General features: G+C 41.3%; 1 protein-coding gene across 3 annotated transcripts; it reads left to right on the top strand.

Annotated features, from left to right (window-relative positions):
• Window positions 1-25242, top strand: rprd1b (regulation of nuclear pre-mRNA domain containing 1B). Of its 3 annotated transcripts, none has more exons than XM_056273763.1 (9): window positions 1-139; window positions 437-732; window positions 1066-1195; window positions 1583-1719; window positions 2181-2207; window positions 12886-13007; window positions 13308-13434; window positions 13603-13778; window positions 22621-25242. In XM_056273763.1, the coding sequence occupies exons 2-9, from the start codon at window positions 582-584 to the stop codon at window positions 22768-22770; spliced, it is 1020 nt and encodes a 339-aa protein (XP_056129738.1). In that variant the 5' UTR covers window positions 1-139; window positions 437-581; the 3' UTR covers window positions 22771-25242. The 3 variants fall into 3 exon arrangements, with proteins under 3 accessions (XP_056129738.1, XP_056129740.1, XP_056129739.1); XM_056273765.1 differs by having other exon boundaries at window positions 1586-1719; XM_056273764.1 differs by having other exon boundaries at window positions 84-732.
• Window positions 25243-26243: the final 1001 nt, after the last annotated feature.

Below are 26243 nucleotides of genomic sequence, written 5' to 3' on the forward strand. Positions count from 1 at the left end.
CATGAATATAGACAACCGCTCGTGGGGGATTTCAGACTCTGGTGACGTCATGAAGATGCGACGCCACTGTATCAGTGAAAGGCATAGTGGCCATCTTCGACGAGATCTTCCTAATAAGTCAGCGAAACAACGACGAATTGTGAGTTAATCATTATTTTTGTAATTATCCTTTTTGATATTTTAACGTATTTAAGGCATGATCAAACGTTTTTATATAGAGCGTCGATTTATTTACACCCGGTTTGCTTGTTAGCTCAGAGCTGGATTGGTCCGGTGATGGCTGCCTAGCTTGGTTATGTGAGCCGTAGCTGTAAACAAACGTTAAGGAAGAAAGTTGTCGACAGGCAATCCAATAAGTTCACGGCTTTGTTACTTAGGTGACGGCTGTTCAATTATAAATCGATTAAAATATGTTCAATTGGGCACTTTCAAACAGCTTTGAGGTCCGCACGCTGCATGCCTAACAAGGCAAGTCCCAGCTGGCGACGCAACTTTTTGTTTTGATGACATTGCGAGTTTCTTCTACTGGGATCCAGTTTACAGTCGGTTAAGTGAAGTTTGGACAAGGGTGCACCGCAACGATGTCGTCTTTCTCCGAGTCTGCTTTGGAAAAGAAGCTTTCTGAACTCAGCAATTCACAACAGAGCGTCCAGACTCTGTCGTTATGGATCATCCACCATCGCAAACACTCATCTCTCATCGTCAAAGTCTGGCACAGAGAGCTTAAGAAAGGTGAGTTATTGGTGATTTCTACCGCAGACATTTAAACCATTTGTAACTGGAAAAGATGATCAAGATGACCACCTCAACCTGGGTAGTGTCATTCCCAATATCGCATAATCAAACTACACAACTGATATTCTGGATATGTATTTGAATCGTGTGTGTACGGTTGGCATTGTCATGTGGTGATTTTGAAAACCAGCTGATACTAAGGGAAAAATAACAGTGGATGATTGAGATCATTTTGACTGTCAGTACCTGCAGTGTTCTTTTTGATGTATTTCAATGCCATGTCTGACACACATATTACTAGTTTATGTTGTATTCTTGTGTATATTTTAGCCAAAAGTAGCAGGAAGTTGACGTTCCTTTATCTGGCCAATGATGTTATCCAGAACAGCAAGAAGAAAGGACCAGAGTTCACAAAAGACTTTGAATCAGTCTTAGTTGATGCCTGTTCTCATGTCGCCAGGTAAGCGGAAATGTGGTGCAAACACAATATAGTTCAAAACTGTTAAAATAATGGTCTGTGTTTGTGTGTGTAGTGGTGGGGTATCTGTGTCCATAGCACCTTTACTGGAGGCTATGTGAGAAATAGAGACATATTTCTCTAGGAGTAGGTTGAAAAGAACCATCTTCTAATAAAGACCCAACCAGGGAAACCAAATATTTGATTTTTTGTTTAAAAGAAAAGCAAAGCTTAACTTCATCAGAATAACAATATTTAAGATTTCCACGTTACTCTGTTCCACTTGACTGCACAAGATTCTATTCTATCCTCTATCCTATTATTCCTTACTTTGCTAAAAACTTTATTTGACCTAACTCTAGCATATTATTTTTTATGCTGCCCACCCAGTAGTGATGCTGATGAGAGTTGTAAGAAGCATATGGAGAGGCTGCTGAACATCTGGAAAGAGAGGAGCCTCTATAGAAGCGACTTCATCCAGCAGCTTAAATTGGCCATAGAAGACTCCAATAGCCCCAAGCCTGCAGGTTGGACCATTTGCTTTAATGAGATAGTCTGCAGTTTTTTTCCCTTTCATTTATTCTTTCGTTCATTTGTTTGTTCATTCGTTCTTTCTACTTTGGCTTGTTCTCTCTTTTTATCTCTTTATTTCTGAGTTTCTTTATCTTCCTTTCATTGTAGTGAAAAAAAAGATTTATTCTTTATACTTTGGCAATGTAGTTGTGTTAGGTAAACCTGTGTAAAATAGCATCTTGGACATAAACGGATAAACTGCCCCAAACTCATATACACTTGTGTACTGACACTCAATCAAAACCAATCACATATCCCTAAAAGCATAATCACTCCAGCCGAATTTGTGCAAACTTTTAACATATTGCAGTGTGTTGTTGGACAAAGTTAAAAAATTGACTTGACCCTGATGCAATGTTTTAAAGTGGTGTGGGTGTGAGTGACACATATATTTGTGCTTGTTTTTCAAATCCAGTTGTAACCACCAACAGCAAAGTCATTGGTAAGTTCCCTGTACCTTTGTTCTTGTGTTTCTCACTAAAATTGACAGGGATAACGGATATATTTAGCAATTTTTAACTGACACAAAGAAAAAGAAGTCTTTTATTATCTGAGTAAAAACAGGATAATTTTTTATATGGCATTGACTTCTTCAGTCCTGACTGTTTCTAAAAATGTTAAAGACCTTGAAAATTAAGTTTATTTTTCTGTTGAACTCATAGTAAAATACTGTGCGTAAGATTACCGGTATTAATCACCGGTACCACACACCGGTACGCAGGACCACCGGTGTGTGGATATTCCCTGATGCCCACGAACCAGCCCCCAGCTATGGGTTAAATAGTGCCACTGCCTAGTGGATACCTTGGGAGAGGACTAGGCTACGGGAGTAAACCCCTACAAGAAAATCAACGTCCACAGTGCTGTTGTCTTTTGTTTTGCTTGCCCTTTCGTATCTGTTTAAGTCAGAGAGTACTGCTGGCGTCATGTGTGGCTGCCGCTTCTTCCTCTTGTAGCGCCCCCTTCCCATCCACCCCTGTATGTTTGTGCTATGTTTATCTGTTGTCTTGTTTCACCCCGTTTATTGTAAAGTGACTTTGGGTGTTAGAAAAGCGCTATATGAGATTGATTTTTTATTATTATTATTATTATTATTATTATTATTACTATATGAATTTAGTATAAAAGTATTTTTGGCCATATCACATATTATGGTAAAAAGCCCCAAAGAAATCTTAGTTGGTTGACAGCTTTACTTCCAGCTGTTGATCTTAACAGCAAAGCTAAAAATGAGACTGATTGGACTGGTAGTGATTTGCTTTGACAGTCCTTTCTGGCTGGACCACCCAGCCAACCGCAAATGTCTGTTGCTCATCATGTTGGAGTTATTGAGAGAACAAGTTACACGATTGGGCCACTGGATCAAGTGACCAGTGATGTCACTGAAGTTACATGATCGGTCGTCTGGCCAGCAACTGCGAATGTCTGTATGTAGGCAGGTTTCCATGAACTTGCTTAGTGTGCAACTTAAAATGGCAAACTAATAGAAATACGTGAATTTCGAAAAAACTCTTAAATCTCACAAAAAAGTTTATACGCTTGCATGAGGTAGTTTTTTTAGATGATTCGTCAAAGCAGTATTTCACTAATTTAAAATGGAAACACATTTTTTGCATTTAAGTCACGGTAGCCACACCTAAAGGGGGACTGTCCATTGTTCCAATGGCCCATTATTCTGAAACCCCAATGGTCCGAAAAATATCCCAACGGACCGAAAACCCATTTGTCCGCCAGCCCGTTATCCCGAAAACAAAAGCCCAGTGTGCTGAAAATACACACTCTTCCTGGAGTTTTTTGCTCTTGTATTTTGATGTGCAAATGCGAAGATACCGTTTACTACTAATTCGCGCGAATAGGAGGTGTAATATTAAAAGCACTTGTGAGAATGTCATCTCTACATCACCAGAAATATCATCCGTTCCATTATCCAAACCACTTATCCTGCTCTCAGGGTCGTGGGATACTGGAGCCTATCCCAGCAGTCATTGGGCGGCAGGTGGGGAAATATCAACTTTCCTGTATTTATCAGTAGTCAGTTCAGCTCAATGACTCGCAACGAAGAGTGTGTATTTTCGAAGCAGTCGGCTTTTGTTTTTGGGATAATGGGCTGTTGGATAAATGGGCTTTTGGCCCAATAGGACATTTTTCAGACTATTAGGGTTTTGGAATAATGGGTCATTGGCTATGGCATGGCACCTTACAAAGAGCGATGGCTATGCGTTTCTCGGTTGGAACTTACTCCCTTGGGCATGATACGGCAGGTGCCACAAGGGGTCCAATTGTGCATAACTCATCAAATGTTAAAGAGGTCATTCTGAAGTTTTGGATCCACAGGACCTCTGTAAAATCATTGCAGACAATGACCTACCATAAATCCCTGATAATGTGGCCACTGCCAGGTGTGTTGGATTTGGCTTTCTGTCATTGCGTGCATCACATGTCCTCGTCACCTTCGATTAAACACTGCCATGCTATTGCAGTGCATGCAATAAAAATCACCATGCCAACACTTATCAGGTCTTGGAGATCCGTTGCCATATCATCAGAGGAGAAACCAATTTTTAATCACATAACATCATTCAGTGGAAACACAGACCATTTGCAATCGTGTTTTGTCGACGTTTTAAAAAAATAGTTTCTATTTTGCACAAAATTGCAATGAAAACCCGCCTAGTGATCATGTTACGGCTTGATTCCACCAGGTACGACTGCGTCGCTGACCTAATCGCAGCCACTCTAGACCAGTGGTTCTTAACCTTTTTGGGGTCCTGGACCCCCTGTGTATTTTTGATCTACCCTGAGGACCCCTCCACCTGATCTTGGGGGAGGGGGGTTGCAATTTGGTAGAAACAGTAGAAACTGCATTTTAAATTGCATTATAGCATTTATTCACTCTTTGGGGCAAAAATAAGAGCTTTCAGTTGTAACTTAGATATAGTTGACAAAACAGAATTCTTATGCAGTAACTTTCAGATATATGTAACAAAACAGAATATGTATTCAGTAACTTTCAGATATATGTAACAACATAATTTTTATGCAGTAACTTTTAACAATGCAAACGGGAGCGAGATCTCTTATTAAAATACAATAAATTACACTTGTGAAACAGATGTAATTAGAGAAAAAAGTCCTGTTACCCTTTATAGTTTAGTTAGATAAAGGTCTCAGTCACATTTGAGTAAAATAATCCTATTTCTATAAATGTCATAGGATCTTTTTTTTAAAGATATTTTATTTTCACGGACCCCTTGCAATTACACCACGGACCACTAGGGGTCCGCGGACCCCCGGTTGAGAAACACTGCTCTAGACGATGCTTGTGATTCCACTAGAAGCACCACAATGCGTTTCAGAAGCATCCCAGAAGCGGCTCTCTGCTCTATTCTGCTAAAAATACGTGCCAAGTCTATTTTTGACGGAAGCCATGTCAAGCTGCACGGAGCAGATCGAGCCGGGCGGGAAGTCAGACACAGGAATGGCATAGAGCATCCAGTCAATTTTCAAAATAAAACACCCTGTGTAGACTCCCGATTATATATCACATCACTACATCAACATTATATCATAACCTTTGGCACCAGGCCAGAAGTCCAGAAGTAGGAAATAACAACAATTAAAACAGACAAAAAAGAAACCATTTAACTATGTTGCCTGTTTACCCATGGTAGTAACAGAAAAATCAAGGAAAATTTACCAAATCAACAAGTCAACAAAATTCCGATGGGGCATGAAGCCATGCGAAGGACAGAACAAAAACCGTATCGCAGACGCGACATGGAGCCGTGCCCGGTGAAATCAAGGCGTTAGAGTGATCATAACTGAGTGAACAAGTTACGCAATTGGGCCGTTGGATTAGGTGACCCAACGACATCACTGAAATTACACAATTGGTTGGCTGAATAACAAAGTCACTGGTAAATATTTGGAATTTATTGAAAGGATGACCCCTTGAGATTTAGCAACTCATTTTGAAGGTGGTCCTATAGACACACACACAGACACACACAGACACACACAGACACACACACACACACACACACACACACACACACACACACACACACACACACACACACAAAACCCCAAACAAAAACAGCATTACATAACAAACATAAACTGCAAATATACAGATACAGACAACTCGCTCACTCTCTCCCACACACCCCCCCAGCTCTTAGAAGTTGCACAAGGAAAATTTAATAGAATGACCCAGATAATAAATCAATTACATCAGCATGAAGAGCAATTGAAGCAGTTTATTTGGAGCACAAATAAATGCTGAATAAATGCTATGCTGAATATGGAGCTGCCAGGGAAGAGGAAAAGAGGAAGGCCAAAGAGGAGGTTTATGGATGTGCTGAGGGAAGACATGCAGGTAGCTGGTGGGACAGAGGAAGATGCAGAAGACAGGAAGAAATGGAAACGGATGATCCGCTGCGGCGACCCCTAACAGGAGCAGCCAAAAGTAATAGTAGTAGTAGATTTGTAGCACAAATAAACTGAAGATTGTAAGTACACACAAATTAAAAGCATAAGAATGTTGTTTTAAGATGAGAAAATAAAGATGTGCTGAAGCAGCAGAAAGAGGTAATGGATCTCCGAAAACGAGGGAGATTATTCCAGCTTTTTATTGGAATGACCTGCATCCAGCTTATTTGAAAATTCTGGGGGAAAAAGGGGATATTGCATATGTCTAAGTGGATGTGAAGATCACATGGAACCAAAAACTGTTTCAAATAGGAAGGACAATTAAAGTAAACAAATATTTGAAGATGAAACGAACCCAGTGAAATTGCCTTCTGGATTTAAGCTGCAACCAATTAAGTGATTCACACTTGAAAAGATGGTGAATTCTATATGGACACCTCAAAACAGATCTACATAGAGAATTATACTCAATATTAAGGGGCCTAGGATACAAATGACTCTGCTGCGTACAAAACACCATGCTGCAGGACTTCTTATTCAATACAAGTTTGTCGTTATGAAACCAGTTTTAGACCACATTAAAATCGAACCGTAAAGACTTTTGTATTTCTAATATACCAGAGTTAGACGTGTTGGTAATAGTGTCATCAGCATAAAGATGAACAAGACAATTTGAGTATATTTAAGGTAAGTTAATAAAAATTGGAAAAAGAAGTGGTCCCAAGATGGAACCTTGTGGAACACCCTTTTCAAAAATGACAGTCTGAGAACCATGAAAGAAAACACAGTGATGTCTATTATGAAGATAGGCATTAAACCAGAAGAGAATATTTTGAGTTAAACCAATAGAATAGAGCTAATCAAGGAGGAGGTAATTATCAACCATATCAAAAACTTGAAAAGATTGATAAAACATTGCAGCTGTTAGTTGGCCATTATCAAAAGACGAGAACACATCAGTTAATTTTGGAAGAGCTGTGAAGTTGGAAAAGTTAGGTCTAAAACCTGATTGAGATGGAGATGAACTATCGAACAGATTGATGTACTGTGATAATTGATTAAAAATACGTTTCTCAAAGATTTTAGCAATAGTACAAATAATAGAAATTGGTCCACAATTATTCACAAATCGGTAGCAGTATACTTCTCCACTCCTCAGGCATCCTCTCACGTTCCAAGATTATGTTAAACAATCTAGTTAAAAACTCCACTGCCATCTCTTCTAAACATCTCCATGCCTCCATAGGGATGTCATCCTTGACCAACTGCCTTTCCACTCTCCATCCACTTCATAGCAGCCCTGACTTCCTCCTTGCTAATCCACCGCACTTCCTGATTCACTATCCCCACATCATCCAACCTTCTCCCTCTCACATGTTCTTCATTCATCAGCCCCTCAAAGTATTCTTTCCACCTTCTCAACACACTCTCCTCCCTTGTCAGCACATTTCCATCTCTATCCTTCATCACCCTAACCTGCTGCACATCCTTCCCAACTTGGTCCCTCTGTCCAGCCAATCAATACAAGTCCTTTTCTCCTTCCTTAGTATCTAACCTGTCATACAACTCACCATATGCCTTTGCTTTTGCCACCTCTCTCTTCACTTTATGCTGCATCTCTTTGTACTCCTGTCTACTTTCTTCATCTCTCTGTCTATTCTACTTCTTCTTTGCCAACCTCTTCCTCTGTATACTTTCCTGTACTTCCTCATTCCACCACCAAGTCTGCTTGTCTTCCTTCATCTGTCCTGATGACACACCAAGTATCTTCCTAGCTGTCGCTCTCATTATTTCTGCAGTGGTTGACCAGCCATCCAGCGACTCTTCAGTACCACCCAGTGCCTGTTTTAACTCCTCCCAGAACTCCACACAACAGTCTTCCTTCTTCAACTTCCACCATTTGATCCTTGGCTCTGCCTTCACTCTGTTCCTCTTTTTGGTCTCCAAAGTCATCCTGCAGACCACTATCCAATGCTGCCTAGCTACTTTCTCCCCTGTCACCACCTTGCAGTCTCCAATCCCTTTCAGATCGCCTCTTCTGCATAAGATATAGTCTACCTGTATGCTCTTTCCTCCATTCTTGTACGTCACCCTGTGTTCCTCCCTCTCCTTGAAATATGTATTCACCACAGCTTTTGCAAAATCCACCACCATCTGTCCTTCCACATTTCTCTCCTTGACACCATACCTACCCATCACCTCTGTTCCCTTCACCAACATGCTCATTGAAGTCTACTCCAATCACCACTCTCTCCCCCTTGGGTACACTCTCTACCACTTTGTCCAACTCACTCCAGAATTCTTATTTCTCTTCCATCTCACACCCAACTTGCAGGGCATTTGTGCTGATAACATTCATCAATACACCTTCAGTTTACAGCTTCATACTCATCACTCTGTCTGACACTCTCTTCACCCCCAGCACACTCGACATACTCTTACTTCAGAATTACCCCTACCCCATTTCTCCTCCCATTCGCACCATGGTAGAAGAGGTTGAACCCACCTCCGGTGCTCCCGGCCTTACTCCTCTTCCACCTGGTCTCTTGCACACACAGTATACCTACCTTTCTTCTTTCCATCATATCAGTTAGCTCTCTCCCTTTACCAGTCATAGTGCCAACATTCAAAGTTCTGACTCTCCCCTCCACACTCTAACCCCTCCTCCTCTCCTGCTGCCTCTGGACATGCCTTCCCCCGCTCCTTCTCCTTCACCCAACAGTAGCATAGTTTCCACCGGCACCCTGCTGGCCAACAGTACCGTGGTGGTCGTTGGTAACCTGGGCCTCGACCGACCCGGTATGGAAATCTGATTTATGATCCACATACTTGATTTGGCAAAGATTTTACACCAAATGCCCTTCCTGACGCAACTCTCCCCATTTATCCGGGGTTGGGACCGACAATAAGAATGCACTGGCTTGTGCATCCTCGGTGGCTGGGTTCCAATCCAACAAAGATGAAGACCGATAATCCACTCTAGGAGGCTTATTAATTAGCTGAGTGAGGTTTACATTACCAGATAAATTTCTATCACTGAAGGAGGAACGCTCAAGCTAGTTGCTGTTGAAGTCACCCAAGATAATAATTTTATTATTTCTCTTAGGAGAATTAATAGTTGACAAAATGCACTTTGTAGAGTCAGTTGGAGCAGAGGGTGGCCTATAAATGTTGCCAGTAGTTATATGTTTATGAAGAATCATGTTAATGAAAAGACATTCAAAATCAACTGGGTCTACATTAGGAGTGACACTCTCAGAAACAAGATGTTCAGCAACATACCCCACCTCCTCTAGAAGGCCTATCAGCTGTGAACAGAGCAAAATTGTCAATTTTAATTTCACCATCATTGATTTTACTATATGGTACAGAAATAGTAATATTGAGTTGGTAAAGAGTAACCCAGGATCTGGGAAGATAAATTTTTGAAACAAAGTCGCTAATTTTGAGATGAATAACCTTTAAACCTTTAGTTGATTAAATTGTACCTATAGAAAAAAAAACAAGTCAGAAAACTTGAGTTGGGAGAGAGAAGGTGATGGGGGTGGGGAGCGAGAGCAACAGGCAGGACAAAAACAGATAGACAAGACACCACACACACACACACACACACACACACACACACACACACACACACACACACACACACACACACACACACACACAAATGAAAACATAAAAGAAGTGAGTGGCAAGTAAACTTAAAATAGAGCAAATAACAACAGGCTTGGACTGCTACATATGGGCACAAAGAGAGGGCCCTACTTATTCCAAGTCAAGTAAAATAGATTATCAAAAATCATGTAGATTATATTCAGATGAACATAAAAACGTAACTTAACCGTGTCATGTGATATGCTACTTCAGTACAATTAAACAACAAATATTACTGGGACCACTACAGAAAATTGAAGATGAACATTTAATATCTGGGAATTCACATATATTCACATATAGACACTACCATTAACCTAGTCCAGCCATATACTAGGTTTTGACCTAGTCTTGTTTTCTCTGTAATGAATAACTGGTGGTCAGCGAGTGGCGACTTAAATGTTATAATTTTATAACTTCACTCATCTGATTCTATCAAATGAAACAGATCTGAAAAAGATCTTGGAAGAGTTCTGCAAAATGTACACTACCGTTCAAAAGTTTGGGATCACCCAAACAATTTTGTGTTTTCCATGAAAAGTCACACTTATTCACCACCATATGTTGTGAAATGAATAGAAAATAGAGTCAAGACATTGACAAGGTTAGAAATAATGATTTGTATTTGAAATAAGATTTTTTTTACATCAAACTTTGCTTTCGTCAAAGAATCCTCCATTTGCAGCAATTACAGCATTGCAGACCTTTGGCATTCTAGCTGTTAATTTGTTGAGGTAATCTGGAGAAATTGCACCCCACGCTTCCAGAAGCAGCTCCCACAAGTTGGATTGGTTGGATGGGCACTTCTTTGAGCAGATTGAGTTTCTGGAGCATCACATTTGTGGGGTCAATTAAACGCTCAAAATGGCCAGAAAAAGAGAACTTTCATCTGAAACTCGACAGTCTATTCTTGTTCTTAGAAATGAAGGCTATTCCATGCGAGAAATTGCTAAGAAATTGAAGATTTCCTACACCGGTGTGTACTACTCCCTTCAGAGGACAGCACAAACAGGCTCTAACCAGAGTAGAAAAAGAAGTGGGAGGCCGCGTTGCACAACTGAGCAAGAAGATAAGTACATTAGAGTCTCTAGTTTGAGAAACAGACGCCTCACAGGTCCCCAACTGGCATCTTCATTAAATAGTACCTGTTAGAGCCTGTTTGTGCTGTCCTCTGAAGGGAGTAGTACACACCGGTGTAGGAAATCTTCAATTTCTTAGCAATTTCTCGCATGGAATAGCCTTCATTTCTAAGAACAAGAATAGACTGTCGAGTTTCAGATGAAAGTTCTCTTTTTCTGGCCATTTTGAGCGTTTAATTGACCCCACAAATGTGATGCTCCAGAAACTCAATCTGCTCAAAGAAGTGCCCATCCAACCCATCCAACTTATGGGAGCTGCTTCTGGAAGCGTGGGGTGCAATTTCTCCAGATTACCTCAACAAATTAACAGCTAGAATGCCAAAGGTCTGCAATGCTGTAATTGCTGCAAATGGAGGATTCTTTGACGAAAGCAAAGTTTGATGTAAAAAAAATCTTATTTCAAATACAAATCATTATTTCTAACCTTGTCAATGTCTTGACTCTATTTTCTATTCATTTCACAACATATGGTGGTGAATAAGTGTGACTTTTCATGGAAAACACGAAATTGTTTGGGTGATCCCAAACTTTTGAACGGTAGTGTATATTTTTCCAGAATAGAAACATAAAAGTTAATTTTGTTGGCATTTTTCTCAGTAACACAATCACGTCCATAATGATTGGTATCGTTACCTTTTTTTATTAGGGGTCCAAGCAGCGAAGCTGGTGGAACCCTATTGTATTTGTTAGGATTATTATTATTTTTCTCCGCTAAAAGTGTGTGAGGCTCAGCAACCGTAAGTCCTAGACCAACCAACTTTGGTACGTGGATTCCTATGGCCCCCCACTACTCAGGCACCACAAATCACCTATGTCAGCCAGATGGTGGCGCTATAACAAAGGGTCATGCGTAAAAGGCTATAATTCCCACACCATAAGTAAGATCAACACAAAACTGCACAGACCTATGCATCTGAATATGCTCTCCAACTTTGTTATTGGGACCACATATGTCAGCCATATAGTTTGCCCGCCATTTTGACTTGTATTAGTTTGGGCGCGGTTTCTCAGCTAAAAGTGTTTGAGGCTCAGCAACCATAAGTCCTAGACCTAGACCAACCAAATTTGGTAGGTGCATTCATACGGCCCCCCACTACTCTGGCACTACAGATCACCCATGTCAGCCAGATGGTGGCGCTATAACAAAGGGTCATGCTTAAAAGGCCATAACTCCAACAGCATAAGTCAGATCAACACAAAACTTGATCGACCCATGCATCTCAATGTGCTCAACAATTTTACTATTGGGACCACCTATGTCAGTCATATAATTTGCCCGCTATTTTGACTTAATGGTGTGGAAGCGCTGCAGCTCTACATACCACACGCCAGGACACCTGGGTTTAACGACATACTTTCTCTTTTTACGGCAGTCGGCTAGGACGCAAGAAATCAGACACCGTCTGGTCCAGTTTTGGAAACTCTGGCACATGTTTCTGAAGCAATGGAAGTGTTCCGACATTTAAAAAAATTACGGTAATCGTCTAGGACACAGGCGACCCAAGTAATTCGACATTGTCATATCTAGTTGGAAACTCGGGTAGGCTACTGTTTCTGAAGCAAGATTCTTCAATCTTTATTACATTACCAACAGCGGTTTAGTTTCATGTTGAAACGGTAGTCTATTACAGGCTAGGTGTATAAAAGGCCCCTACGTATCATAGTGTTAATTATTTATGTTGGGTGAAGGTATATGATCATGAGGACAAACCATTCAAATTGCTCCATAGGGGGCGCAACAGTGCCAATGCTTGGACCCCTCCCAACGCCGCTTGCGGCTTTAATTCTTTTTGTGTTTTTCACTCATCCAGTGCCGTTGACCTCTGAACAATGATTGAATTACCTCATAAATAGATGTACTTTATTTCTGCTCTGTGGTTGCTGAACTTGACTCAGCGGAAGAAAAGAGAGCAATGAAGCGAAGCTATCAGAAGATCCAAGAGGATGAAGACGATGAGGATGATGACTACAGGAGCCACACTTCCCCCCGCAGCACAGACGCCACAGCGACCCAGCTGGTAGGAAGCTGTCCATTAGTTTATTTGTCAGAAAACTAATTGGGAGATTGTTGCTCACAATTATTAATACTAAAATATGATCAACTGGCTCTTATCCATCTTCCCGCTATTTTCTTTCATCTCGCCCCACCCTCCACCCTCCCACCCCTGCTTTGCTTACTCAATTTTACTCCCACCCCCTGTAATCTCCTCCCAAACTTTACCCTCCCTCTTTACATTTTACACGCTGACTCTCTCTCTCTCACACACACACACACACACACACACACACACACACACACACACACACACACCGTCTAGACGGAAGAGCTGGTGAAGGCCCTGCAGGACCTGGAGAATGCTGCGTCTGGTGATGCCGCTGTGAGGCAGAAGATCGCCTCCCTTCCTCAGGAGGTTCAGGATGTCTCCCTGCTAGAGAAGATCACTGGTAAAATCTCCCCAAGTACATTTTTACTAAGGGTTTAGTTATTCTGTACTGTGGGTACAAAAGTGTCAGTGAGTAGTCATCTCTTCATCCAAATGTGTACATCAGAGAAACATGGCTGTAATCATGTCTCATTGCCTAATATTTCCTCTGCCTTCTGTTCCTGTTCAGACAAGGAAGCAGCAGACAAACTATCAAAGACTGTAGATGAAGCCTGCCTCCTGTTGGCGGAGTACAACGGTCGTCTGGCGGCGGAACTGGAGGACAGGAGGCAGCTGGCACGCATGCTGACTGAATACATCAGTAGCCAGAAGGAGGCGCTAAGTGAGAGGGAGAAGAAATTGGAGGCAAGGCACTTGACATAATAAGCCACCTAACTAAAAAATACAGTGGGAACTATAAGAGTTGCCTCATTTGCATTGTCAAGTAATACGGATAGCACACAAGCTAAAATTTCGTTCACAATGGCTTTAACTGTTTGTCTGAATATTTGCGTGTGCAAAATACCAAATAGTGTTGACCACAAAAAGTTGAATCAGTTCATCTGGACACAACGTTTATTGAGAGAAACGTTTCATTACTCATCTACGTGACATCTTCAGTCTCAACTGACTGCAGGTCCACCCTTATAGACAGTACAGTAGTATAATGGTTAAAACTATGGTTAAATGTTACTATAGTAAAATGGTTAAATCTCAGGATGTACCACATTTCACCGACTACATTAACTCTGTGGACAACCACATCAAATTCACCAGGGAGGATGTGAAAAATGACAGGTTAGCCTTCTTAGACTGCGTATTTGCAATTGGTGATCCAACACATACTGATCAGTACTTCAGGTTTGACTCTCATCATCCAATGGAGCACAAACTAGGAGTCATCAGGATGCTGTACCACCAAGCTGAAAACATCCCCACCGACACAGCAGCAGGGGAAAGGGACAAATTCCACATTAAACAGGCCCTGGTTTTGATTTTGATTTTTGATTTTGAGATACTTTATTGATCCCTGTGGGGAAATTATGCTCTACATTTAACCCATCCTAGGTGTGTAGCTAGGAGTAGTGGGCAGCCGCCGTGCAGCACCTGGGAATCAACTCTGGTTCATCTTGCCATGTCTCGGTCAAGGGCACAGACAGGCATATTCTTTGTTCTCATATTACGTCGCATATCACGTGATGGCAACACATCCGCCAAGTTGGAGGACAACGGCTCCAATCCATAGGACATTGTGTTGCTGTCGCTGTGAGAGGCTAAAGGTTTTCTAAACAGTCAGAGTGGACAGAATTTGTTTCAAGGTTTGATTCATACAGAATAGCTATCATGGTTCGATATTTTACGATGGTGAATGGTTTCTGTGCTGTTTTTGGTTGTTCCAATCGAGCTGACAGAGAGCGGAACAAGTCCTACTTTCACTTTCCAAAGATAATCGGCCATCAAGGAGAAGAAACTCGAAGGTTGTCAGAGGAAAGAAGAAGAAAATGGATATTGAGGACAAGTCAGGACGATCTTACAGATGAAAAGTTAGACTATGCAAGGGTCTGTGTCCATTTTGTCACTGGTAGGCTTGCATAATTGATGATCTTACTTTAGGCCTTTTTGTTTGGTTTTGTGAGTGAGCTGGGTTTGCGATGGAGGGGCCCTCCCCATACTGTGCATAACCTTGCAAGTCAACTTGAAATTTAGTTTTTAGTTGCCTAAGTACTAGCTGTACATCCTCCCTGCTACCTTTGATTAGCATGGGGCAAAATTCTGCTGAGTCTTCTTCCCCAAGACATACAAACTCCTTGTTTCATGCTTTCAAATAACACTGCTCTTAATCACTGCGAGCTGTTCATATTGGATGGTTTTATTAATTTCTTTACTATGTTACAGGTAAATCGTCAGCTGTTTCTGAAAAAAGACATTGATTGGGCTCTATCACAATTACTTGGGCATCAGAAGTTCAGGCTTGGTTCTGTTGAATGTTAACAAGACTGTAATAGGAGAAGAGAAAAAGAAAATGATCCCTATCAACTTGCATTGTAACAGCCAAAGAAGATACTGTCATTGAGCAGCAGCAGGGATTTCAAGAGGCTGGCATAGAAAGCAACAGATTCAATGAGTCATCCTGCCAAACAGAGTTAACAATGAAAGACATCTCTAACATGGTCGAAGATCTGAAGAGAACAACTGGAAAAAATCTCTGACCATAAAAGAAATCTTCTGGTATTATCCTTATCAAAAGAGTAATTTCAGAATGATGACAAGAGGGTGTCATTTTATACTGGCCTACCCAACTTCATAACAATGATGGCAGTTTTGGATCTTTTGGAGCCACACATGGTAGTAACTGCCAGGAGCTCTCTTGATAAATTCAGACGGTTCCTGGTGTTTCTCATGCGATTGAGATTGAATTTGACATGTGAAGAGCTAGGTCACAGGTTCAATGTGTCAACGTCAACAATTTCTAGAATCCTTCTTAATATCTTCGACATTGCATCAACAAGATTAGAATTTCTTGTTGAATGGCCAGAGAGAGAAGAGCTTTGGAAAACTACTCACATGGCATTCAGGAAACAGTTTAAAACAAGAGTACAAGAAGAAGAAGGTATCTGGGTCAGTCAGTTCTGTCATAACAGTTGGATAATTTCTTGCTAGTGGCATTGGACGGTACTGGTCAGTATAAGGTGAAACAATTTGCAGAACTGCTGGTGTGCAGTTGTTTTTGTTAATTTTTTATGGACCTCAGCTGCAGTAGATTTGGGAACAGTGCCATTTGTCTTTTTCTTTTCGTGATGTGATTCAACCAGCAACTCTTCTCCAGCTGATTCAGTTCTCTTATCCAATTTGTTAGGGGTCCAAGCAGCGAAGCTGGTGGAACCCTATTGTATTTGTTAGGATTATTATTATTTTTTTCCGCTGAAAGTGTGTGAGGCTCAGCAACCGTAAGTCCTAGACCAACCAACTTTGGTACGTGGATTCCTATGGCCCCCCACTACTCAGGCACCACAAATCACCTATGTCAGCCAGATGGTGGCGCTATAACAAAGGGTCATGTGTAATTCCCACACCATAAGTCAGATCAACACAAAACTGCACAGACCTATGCATCTGAATGTGCTCTACAACTTTGTTATCGGGACCACATATGTCAGCCATATAGTTTGCCAGCCATTTTGACTTGTATTAGTTTGGGCGCGGTTTCTCAGCTAAAAGTGTCTGAGGCTCAGCAACCATAAGTCCTAGACCAACCAATTTTGGTAGGTGGATTCATACGGCCCCCCACTACTCTGGCACTACAAATCACCCATGTCAGCCAGATGGTGGCGCTATAACAATGGGTCATGCTTAAAAGGCCATAACTCCCACAGCATAAGTCAGATCAACACAAAACTTAATCGACCCATGCATCTCAATGTGCTCATCAACTTTACTATTGGGACCACCTATGTCAGTCATATAGTTTGTCCGCTATTTTGACTTATTTGGTGTGGAAGCGCTGCAGCTCTACATACCACACGCCAGGACACCTGGGTATAACGACATACTTTTTCTTTTTACGGTAGTCGGTTAGGACGCAAGAAATCAGACACCGTCTGGTCCAGTTTTGGAAACTCTGGCACATGTTTCTGAAGCAATGGAAGTGTTCCGACATTTTAAAAAATTACGGTAATCGTCTAGGACACAGGCGACCCAAGTAATCCGACATTGTCATATCTAGTTGGAAACTCGGGTAGGCTACTGTTTCTGAAGCAAGATTCTTCAATCTTTATTACGTTACCAACAGCGGTTTAGTTTCATGTTGAAACGGTAGTCTATTACAGGCTAGGTGTATAAAAGGCCCCTACGTATCATAGCGTTAATTATTTACGTTGGGTGAAGGTATATGATCATGAGGACAAACCATTCAAATTGCTCCATAGGGGGCGCAACAGTGCCAATGCTTGGACCCCTCCCAACGCCGCTTGCGGCTTTAATTTTTCTTTCTTTTTGGTCATGTAAAGTCCATATCACTGACAGGACAGTATGGAACACGATCAAGGGATGGTGGGAGCATCCAGTAAGCCTTTTCCTTACGGTCCTTGAATCTCGAATTCTAATAGCAGCCTCTACATACATCACAGATACAACATGTGAACAACTTTCACCTCGGCCTGCCATGCAGTTACATTGGACTGCCAGAATTTTCCCACTCTTCACAAATAAGCCAAGGGTGAAGAGGTGTACTATTCATCCTTTGAGAATAGAGAATCTAAAAGATCGAAAAGTAAAGTTTGTTAGGATGCAATAAAAATGGGTCTCTTGAAAATACTCTTGAAAGTTACAAGTCTTGAAATTAATACCAAAAGTATCTATAACTGTTTTAATGACATTTAAATTACAAGCAATTTATAATTGTAAGTAATTAGGCTGCATGCTTACTCGTGAAGAAATAATTGCAATATTTTCCTTCACATTTTTCACTCTGGTGTCTTTTTCACTCTGGTGTCTGACCGTGTTTCTTCTAGAAACTGGTTGTATGCTTGGAGGCTTTTGTAATTCTTCAGATCGTCAGCAGTATAGGGGCTCGGGTTGAAAATCAAGTAGTTCACTATATCTGGGTGCGATATACTGGGGTATCATCAGCATTTGAAGTCCACTCATTCTTCGGGTTAGTATAAGGGTCTAACATATCGATAAGTGCGAGTTTTTCCATATAAAGTGCATCCAGAAAGTATTCACACCCCTTCACTTTCCCCACATTTTGTTATGCTACAGCCTTATTCCAAAATGGATTAAATTCCTTTTTTTCTCATCAATCTACATACAATACCCCATAATGACAAAGCGATAAAGGTTTTGTAGAAATTTTTGCAAATTTATTAAAAATAAAAAACTGAAATATTGCATGTACATAAGTATTCACACCCTTTACTCAGTACTTGGTTGAGGCACCCTTGGCAGCGATTACAGCCTCAAGTCTTCTTGGGTATGAAGCTACAAGCTTGGCACACCTATATTTGGGGCATTTCTCCCATTCTTCTCTGCAGATCCTCTCGAGCTCTGTAAGGTTAGATGGGGTGTGTTGCTGCACAGCTATTTTCAGGTCTTTCCAGAGATGTTCAATTGGGTTCAAGTCTGGGCTCTGGCTGGGCCACACTAGGACATTCACAGACTTGTCCCGGAGCCACTCCTTCGTTGTCTTGGCTGTGTGCTTAGGGTCGTTGTCATGTTGAAAGGTAAACCTTCGCCCCAGTCTGGGGTCCTAAGCGCTCTGGAGCAGGTTTTCATCAAGGATCTCTCTGTACTATGCTCCATTCATCTTTCCCTCGATCCTGACTAGTCTCCCAGTTCCTGCCGCTGAAGAACATCCCCACAGCATGATGCTGTCACCACCATGCTTCACTGTAGGGATGGTATTAGCAAGGTGATGAGAGGTGCCTGGTTTCCTCCAGACGTGATGTTTGGCATTCAGGTCAAAGAGTTCAATCTTGGTTTCATCAGACCAGAGAATCTTGTTTCTCATGGTCTGAGAGTCCTTTAGGTGCTTTCTGGCAAACTCCAAGCAGGCTGTCATGTGTCTTTTACTGAGCAGAGGCTTCCGTCTGGCCACTCGTACCATAAAGGCCTGATTGGTGGAGTGCTGCAGAGATGGTTGTCCTTCCGGAAGGGTCTCCCATCTCCACAGAGGAATGCTGGAGCTCTGTCAGAGTGACCATCGGGTTCTTGGTCACCTCCCTGACGAAGGCCCTTCTCCCCCGATTGCTCAGTTTGGCTGGGCGGCCAGCTCTAGGAAGAGTTCTGGTGGATCCAAACATCTTCCATTTATGAATGATGGAGAACACTGTGCTCTTCGGGACCTTCAAAGCTGTAGAATTTTTTTGTATCCTTCCCCAGATCTGTGCCTCGACACAATCCTGTCTCGGAGGTCCACAGAAAATTCCTTTGACTTAATGGCTTGATTTCTGCTCTGACATGCACTGTCAACAGTGGGACCTTATATAGACAGGTGTATGCCTTTCCAAATCATGTCCAATCAATTGAATTTACTACAGGTGGACTCCAATCAAGATGTAGAAACATCTCAAGCATGATCAGTGGAAACAGGATGAACCTGAGCTCAATTTTGAGTGTCATAGCAAAGGGTGTGAATACTTATGTACATGCAATATTTCAGTTTTTTATTTTTAATAAATTTGCAAAAATTTCTACAAAACCTTTTTCACTTTTTCATTATGGGGTATTGTGTGTAGATTGATGAGAAGAAAAAGGAATTGAATCCATTTTGGAATAAGGCTGTAACATAACAAAATGTGGGGAAAGTGAAGGGGTGTGAATACTTTCCGGATGCACTGTATGTCTCCTTGGTTTTTACAGCTAAAGCTTGTACATAATTCTTGATTGAAGCCATCGCGGAATTTAATGAGATTGGCCAAGCAGCTGAAAATCCTCAAATCACATCTGATCCTTGGCACTGTTAGGCCAGAACTTGTGTAAAATGTATTTTGCAAACTGTTTTTTGAAGAGTGAATCACAACTCTTGTTTTATTTCCGTACGTTTGTTCGGTTTTCATTTAAAATTTCGTTCTTGTAAGCACAGATTGACAATGAGAGCTTCAGTGTAAACAGTGGTTGCTAAGGTCTAGCTGTCCTCCATGGCAGAGCTGTTCGTTGTCAGTGAAAAGATCACGTGATTGAGAATGAAGAATAAACCCAAACATGCATGTCTTTTTTTGATGGTGGGGGAAACCGGAGCACCTGAAGAAAACCCACTGCATACAACATGTGAACTCCACACAGAGGACGACCTGGGATGACACCCAAGGTTGGGAAAACCCCAGGGTTCGAACCCAGGATCTTCTTGCTGTGAGGTGACAGCGCTAACCTCTGCGCCACCGTGCCAAATGTGTTAAATGTGGTTATCCTAACTGGGCATTTTTCAAAGGCAGGAAGATGCCTAAACAGTGCACCAGCTGATCAAAGAGAGAAGGACAACAGCTGACTAAGCATAAACCAGTGGTGATTCCATATGTGATGGGAATGTTGGAACAGTTGAGACGTATTTTCCAAATACAGCATCTTATTTGCTTTCAAGCCCTAAAACATGCTGCGCCAGAAATTGGTCCACCCCAAGAATCGGGTCCCCCGGCACAAACGGAGCAATATAGTGCATGCTGTTAAGTGCCAGGAGGATTGCCATGACTTGTTTATCGGGGAAACCAAACATGCTGGCGAAGAGGATGGCACAACACAGAAGAGCCAACGTGTCAGGCCAGGACTCCGCAGTCCATCCATCGACAGGCCTTGGCGTGTAGATCTTGCAAGGATGAGGATGTGCACATCCTTGATAGGGAGGAATGCTCGTTTGAACAGGGACTCAAAGAGGCCACCTACACTACCGTTCAAAAGTTTGGGATCACCCAAACAATTTTGTGTTTTCCATGAAAAGTCACACTTATTCACCACCATATGTTGTGAAATGAATAGAAAATAGAGTCAAGACATTGACAAGGTTAGAAATAATGATTTGTATTTGAAATAAGATTTTTTTTACATCAAACTTTGCTTTCGTCAAAGAATCCTCCATTTGCAGCAATTACAGCATTGCAGACCTTTGGCATTCTAGCTGTTAATTTGTTGAGGTAATCTGGAGAAATTGCACCCCACGCTTCCAGAAGCAGCTCCCACAAGTTGGATTGGTTGGATGGGCACTTCTTTGAGCAGATTGAGTTTCTGGAGCATCACATTTGTGGGGTCAATTAAACGCTCAAAATGGCCAGAAAAAGAGAACTTTCATCTGAAACTCGACAGTCTATTCTTGTTCTTAGAAATGAAGGCTATTCCATGCGAGAAATTGCTAAGAAATTGAAGATTTCCTACACCGGTGTGTACTACTCCCTTCAGAGGACAGCACAAACAGGCTCTAACAGGTACTATTTAATGAAGATGCCAGTTGGGGACCTGTGAGGCGTCTGTTTCTCAAACTAGAGACTCTAATGTACTTATCTTCTTGCTCAGTTGTGCAACGCGGCCTCCCACTTCTTTTTCTACTCTGGTTAGAGCCTGTTTGTGCTGTCCTCTGAAGGGAGTAGTACACACCGGTGTAGGAAATCTTCAATTTCTTAGCAATTTCTCGCATGGAATAGCCTTCATTTCTAAGAACAAGAATAGACTGTCGAGTTTCAGATGAAAGTTCTCTTTTTCTGGCCATTTTGAGCGTTTAATTGACCCCACAAATGTGATGCTCCAGAAACTCAATCTGCTCAAAGAAGTGCCCATCCAACCAATCCAACTTGTGGGAGCTGCTTCTGGAAGCGTGGGGTGCAATTTCTCCAGATTACCTCAACAAATTAACAGCTAGAATGCCAAAGGTCTGCAATGCTGTAATTGCTGCAAATGGAGGATTCTTTGACGAAAGCAAAGTTTGATGTAAAAAAAATCTTATTTCAAATACAAATCATTATTTCTAACCTTGTCAATGTCTTGACTCTATTTTCTATTCATTTCACAACATATGGTGGTGAATAAGTGTGACTTTTCATGGAAAACACAAAATTGTTTGGGTGATCCCAAACTTTTGAACGGTAGTGTATGTTAAGAGGGAACGACCATTCCTGAACTGGGGGGGGGGGGCTAAGAGTACATCTGTCACCATCTTACAATGCTGTGATTACAACCATTCCCAAATCCTCTGTGAATAGTACACATTGCCATTGTAACTCTAGTTAATTGTCACGGCAGTATGCATATGAAACCGGCCATTGTTTTCGGTTATTATGTCACTATAGTTTATAAGGGTGGGGATACCTGCAGTTAGTTGCGACTGAAGAGGTCACTTAGATGAGTATTGAAATGTTTCTCTCTATAAACATTGTGTCCAGATGAACTGATTCAACTTTCTGTGATTTTCCTACCTGGATTATTGAGCATGCATGAAAAAAAAAAGAATAAATGTACTAACATTTGTTTAATTCGCAAACCTTCTAAGTTTTATTCTTTGGTTAGACTAATTTGTGGGTTCAGTGATTGGCTAACTCAGTGCAAAGGGACTAAAGGCTCACAAGCTTTGAAAGTTATTAGTGTGAATGTTTGTTTCACACTGGACATGAGTACTTATCGCCTTGACCACCAGTGCAATCACTTGTAATAAAAAGTAGCCATGAACCAACACTCACCTTTAGCGTGGATCGAATAGCTAATGATTGATTTTTATTTGGTTCACCAGGAGTACAAACAAAAGCTGGCGAGAGTGACCCAAGTGAGGAAGGAGCTGAAATCCCACATCCAGAGTCTCCCTGACCTCTCTCTCCTCCCCAGTGTGACAGGAGGACTAGCTCCCCTTCCCTCAGCCGGCGACCTCTTCTCCACCGACTGACGGTTCTTAACTCAGCCCAGTTCCCTACCACCCCTAGCCCCTCCCCCAAATCCCTGCTCCAACCCCAAACAGCAGAGAACACTGTTAAAACTCTCCCTGCCCCAGACCAGCCAGACGCCTCCACTAACTCCAACTCAACAGGGTGAAAGAAGGCGAGAGAAAGAAAGCAAGCAAGGGAGAGACAGTAAACAATTTGGAGACAATGAAAAGCCCTGTGGAAACGGAAATTCTGAGAATCTTTCATCTCGGAAAATTCTTACTCGATCGTCAAAGATTCCACTCCACCAGCTTGGAACATATCTGTTCTATGTTTGTGTTTCTTTTTTACGCTTGATTTCTATTTTTTTTATCTTATGCTGGTTAGGTCAGCTATCTGATTGTGTTTTCAGGTGGCGGGGCAAAAACACCAAGCTAGAAAGACAAGACATTGGTTTTCCAATAACTGTCAATCAGAATATGTCTTTACAAAGCCTGTTGTGGTGCTGGTAAAGTAGAATGATTTATTTGCTCTCACACTGCTGTTGTGACTACATTGTAAGGATGGACCATTATTTCATTTCTTTTATTGGTCTTCTGTCGGTGGTTTTTTTGTTGAGACATAATCAGCTAAGTGATTTGTGTGTTTGTGTGCGTGCGTGTGTGCGTGCATGTGTGTGTGCGTGTGTGTGTGCATGCATGCATTTGTTTAGAGAAAAGTAATGGAGGATTTTGAATATATTTCACAGTGTCTTGATGTTAGGAATTGTTACTCAGCACACTCATGCAGTAATATTGTCTTTTGAGGTGTCATTCTTACTACAGTCCAGGATACAGTGGCTGTGTAAGTCTGCATTTTTCACCTACCAATCATTGTCTTTCATTCAGTGTCACTGTTCCCGCCAAGATTTCACAACAGCTGTTATCTGTCTCTCTTAGCAAGTGTTTAATTTGGTTGATTTCCTCATGCAAGATGGCATCAGTCTCAGAAGCCTTTGCAGTTCAGGCAGTTGTTTACCACCTTTCCTTTAAGCATAAGGTGTTACAGTCATAAGGCTAGTGTGTTCCAACAATCTTGATATTAGTTTCATTCCTGGAAAAGCACAGATCCTGAGTATCACTGTCATACCCAAGCCACTGACTGTGGCTATCCATAACATGGCTTAAGACATTTTTAAATCCATAAAGTATTTTCTTTGTATCTTCCATTTTGCTTGTTGCTTTTTTTTTTCCTCAAAAAGGCATGGAAAGGGACATCATTCCTCATGTGTGTGTGTGTGTGTGTGTGTGTGTGTGCCTGCGTGTGTATGCGTGCGTGCGTGCATGCGTGGAGAGGGAGAAAGGTAGAGAGAGAGGGCAGCAAAGGATGAAAAATTGAAGATGTTGAAATTTTTTTTAATTTCACACCTCCAATAGCATTACTAACTAGTTGCTTCAACTCTACAGGCCATTTCTCAGGTGTCCATAGACAAAAAAAAAAAAAAAAGAAAAAGAAAAAGTCATGCTTTTTTAAAATGGCCAACCGATCCATTTTGCAGTGTCTGTTGGGGAGTTGCACCAAGAGGGTTAAGATTCTCAAAGCAATACACAGTCAAAGTAGTTTTTAATGTAGTTTTTCTTTATAGTTGCCAAGGCCACAAGAGAAAAAGGTTCATAGAGTTTACATTTGATCTTTATCTTCCGTGTGTACAGAGGCAAAAGCAATTTTATTAATTGTTAAAAGAATAAGAATGGAGCTGTCTGGCAAAAAAAAAAAAAAACCCAAAACAAAAACTGCTGTGAAAGCTTGTGGATCCATTGGGTGGTGAGACAATTGTTTACCAATGTTACAGAGCAGAAAGTGGTAAGTGATAGACAAAAGTCTGCTGTAGCAGTTTTATGGAACAGGCCCGGGTGAAAATACTGTTGGAAATCCTTATCCAGATACTTTTCTGTCCACGATTGATCTTGCAGCCTAAATATGCTTACAGAATAGTCTGGAAAGTATGAAGGACAGCTGATATAGAACAGTTTGAACTGTGACTGGTTTTATTCGGCAAGTGGTCCCATGACAAGACTAATTGAAATTACTTCGGGTTGGGACTTGGAAGTTTAATTCGACAGGCTCAATGTCACAGCCCACTGCCTCAAACTAAACCTTTTTGTTTTTATTTTCAGACTTGCCCTCGATTTTGACTCACATTTGTTGCACACAGTCATTTTGCTGAGTGTGATTAAAAAGGACCGACAAGGTTTTTAACTGCCAGAATGCTGCAAGCAGCTGTCCACCTGTAGACCTCAATGAAAACCAGATGTCTAAATTAATAGGGAAAGATTTCAGTGACATTTTGATCCCAGGTGCGCTATACTGTAGACGTTAGCTAGATCTTTCTTATTTACTGTGTGGCATGTGTCTCTGCAGAGTCATACTGTACTACCAAGGCTGTGTTGTACCAGTGGAGGTAGTTTTTTTCTGTAATGAAAGTGATTCAATGGATACCAATAAAATGTAACCATTTGAACAAAAACATGTCTGTCATGTCATTCTAAGGCAACGTGGAGACTGTAAGATGGAGCTTTTCAATTACTTTAGGGTCAGAGACGAGTGATGAAGCTGAGAGTGATAGAGGGGATTATTTTTGGATTTCCAAATTATGATCTAAGCTCTTCTGCATGCACACAAACGCATCAGTAAACAGCTGGTATGCTCTTCACAGTACTTTGACAATTCAACAAACAAAAAATCTACTTGGACAATAGGATAATTCTTCAGCATGCTATTAAGCCTGATGCTATGAACACAAAATTCATGCGTGGCGGTCTATTCCATTGCCTACCAACACGGGGATCGCAGGTTTAAATCCCCGTGTTACCTCCGGCTTGGTCGGGCATCCCTACAGACACAATTGGCTGTGGGTGGGAAGCTGGATTTTATGCATGTATGTATGTTATGTTTGATAAATGAGTAAATCTGTCGCCATCTTACAATATTGTGATTGCAACTATTCCCCAATCCTCTGTGAATAGTACACATGGCCATTGAAACTAGTTAAAGGTCACGGCAATTTGCATATGAAACCCATCGTTGTTTTCGGTCGTTATGCCATTGTATTGTTTACAAGGGTGGGGATATCTGCAGTCAGTTGAGACTGAAGAGGTCACTTATATGAATGATGAAACGTTTCTCTCTATAAAAGTTGTGTCCAGATGAACTGATTCAACTTTCTGTGATTTCCTTACCTGGATACTGAGCATGCATAAAGACATTTTGACTTGATGACATTCTACATATCTGGATCAGTGCAAGATCATTTCAAAGACATGTAGAATACACGTGAAGCCAGTGGTCAGATGGTTTGCTGTTGGTGTTTGTCATGACAGTAATAATACGCTCTACACTGTTTTTCTGTCAAAATACACATTTTAGTTGGCCAATAACAATTACACACAAAATAATTTCTTCAGCTATTAGTTACAAAATAAATCAAAAACTAAAAATAATTTACTTCTGAACTCAT

This window comes from Lampris incognitus, chromosome 2 (assembly GCF_029633865.1).
Source record: "Lampris incognitus isolate fLamInc1 chromosome 2, fLamInc1.hap2, whole genome shotgun sequence".
Lineage (NCBI taxonomy): Eukaryota > Metazoa > Chordata > Actinopteri > Lampriformes > Lampridae > Lampris > Lampris incognitus.

What these genes read in the sequence shown, in the direction of transcription:
- rprd1b (XM_056273763.1), top strand. Translation starts at nt 582, where the DNA reads ATGTCGTCTTTCTCCGAGTCTGCTTTGGAAAAGAAGCTTTCTGAACTC. An exon ending in GCCTGTTCTCATGTCGCCAG is followed by an intron (nt 1,196 to 1,582) that starts GTAAGCGGAAAT and finishes CTGCCCACCCAG; the next exon opens with TAGTGATGCTGATGAGAGTT. An exon ending in CAATAGCCCCAAGCCTGCAG is followed by an intron (nt 1,720 to 2,180) that starts GTTGGACCATTT and finishes TTTCAAATCCAG; the next exon opens with TTGTAACCACCAACAGCAAA.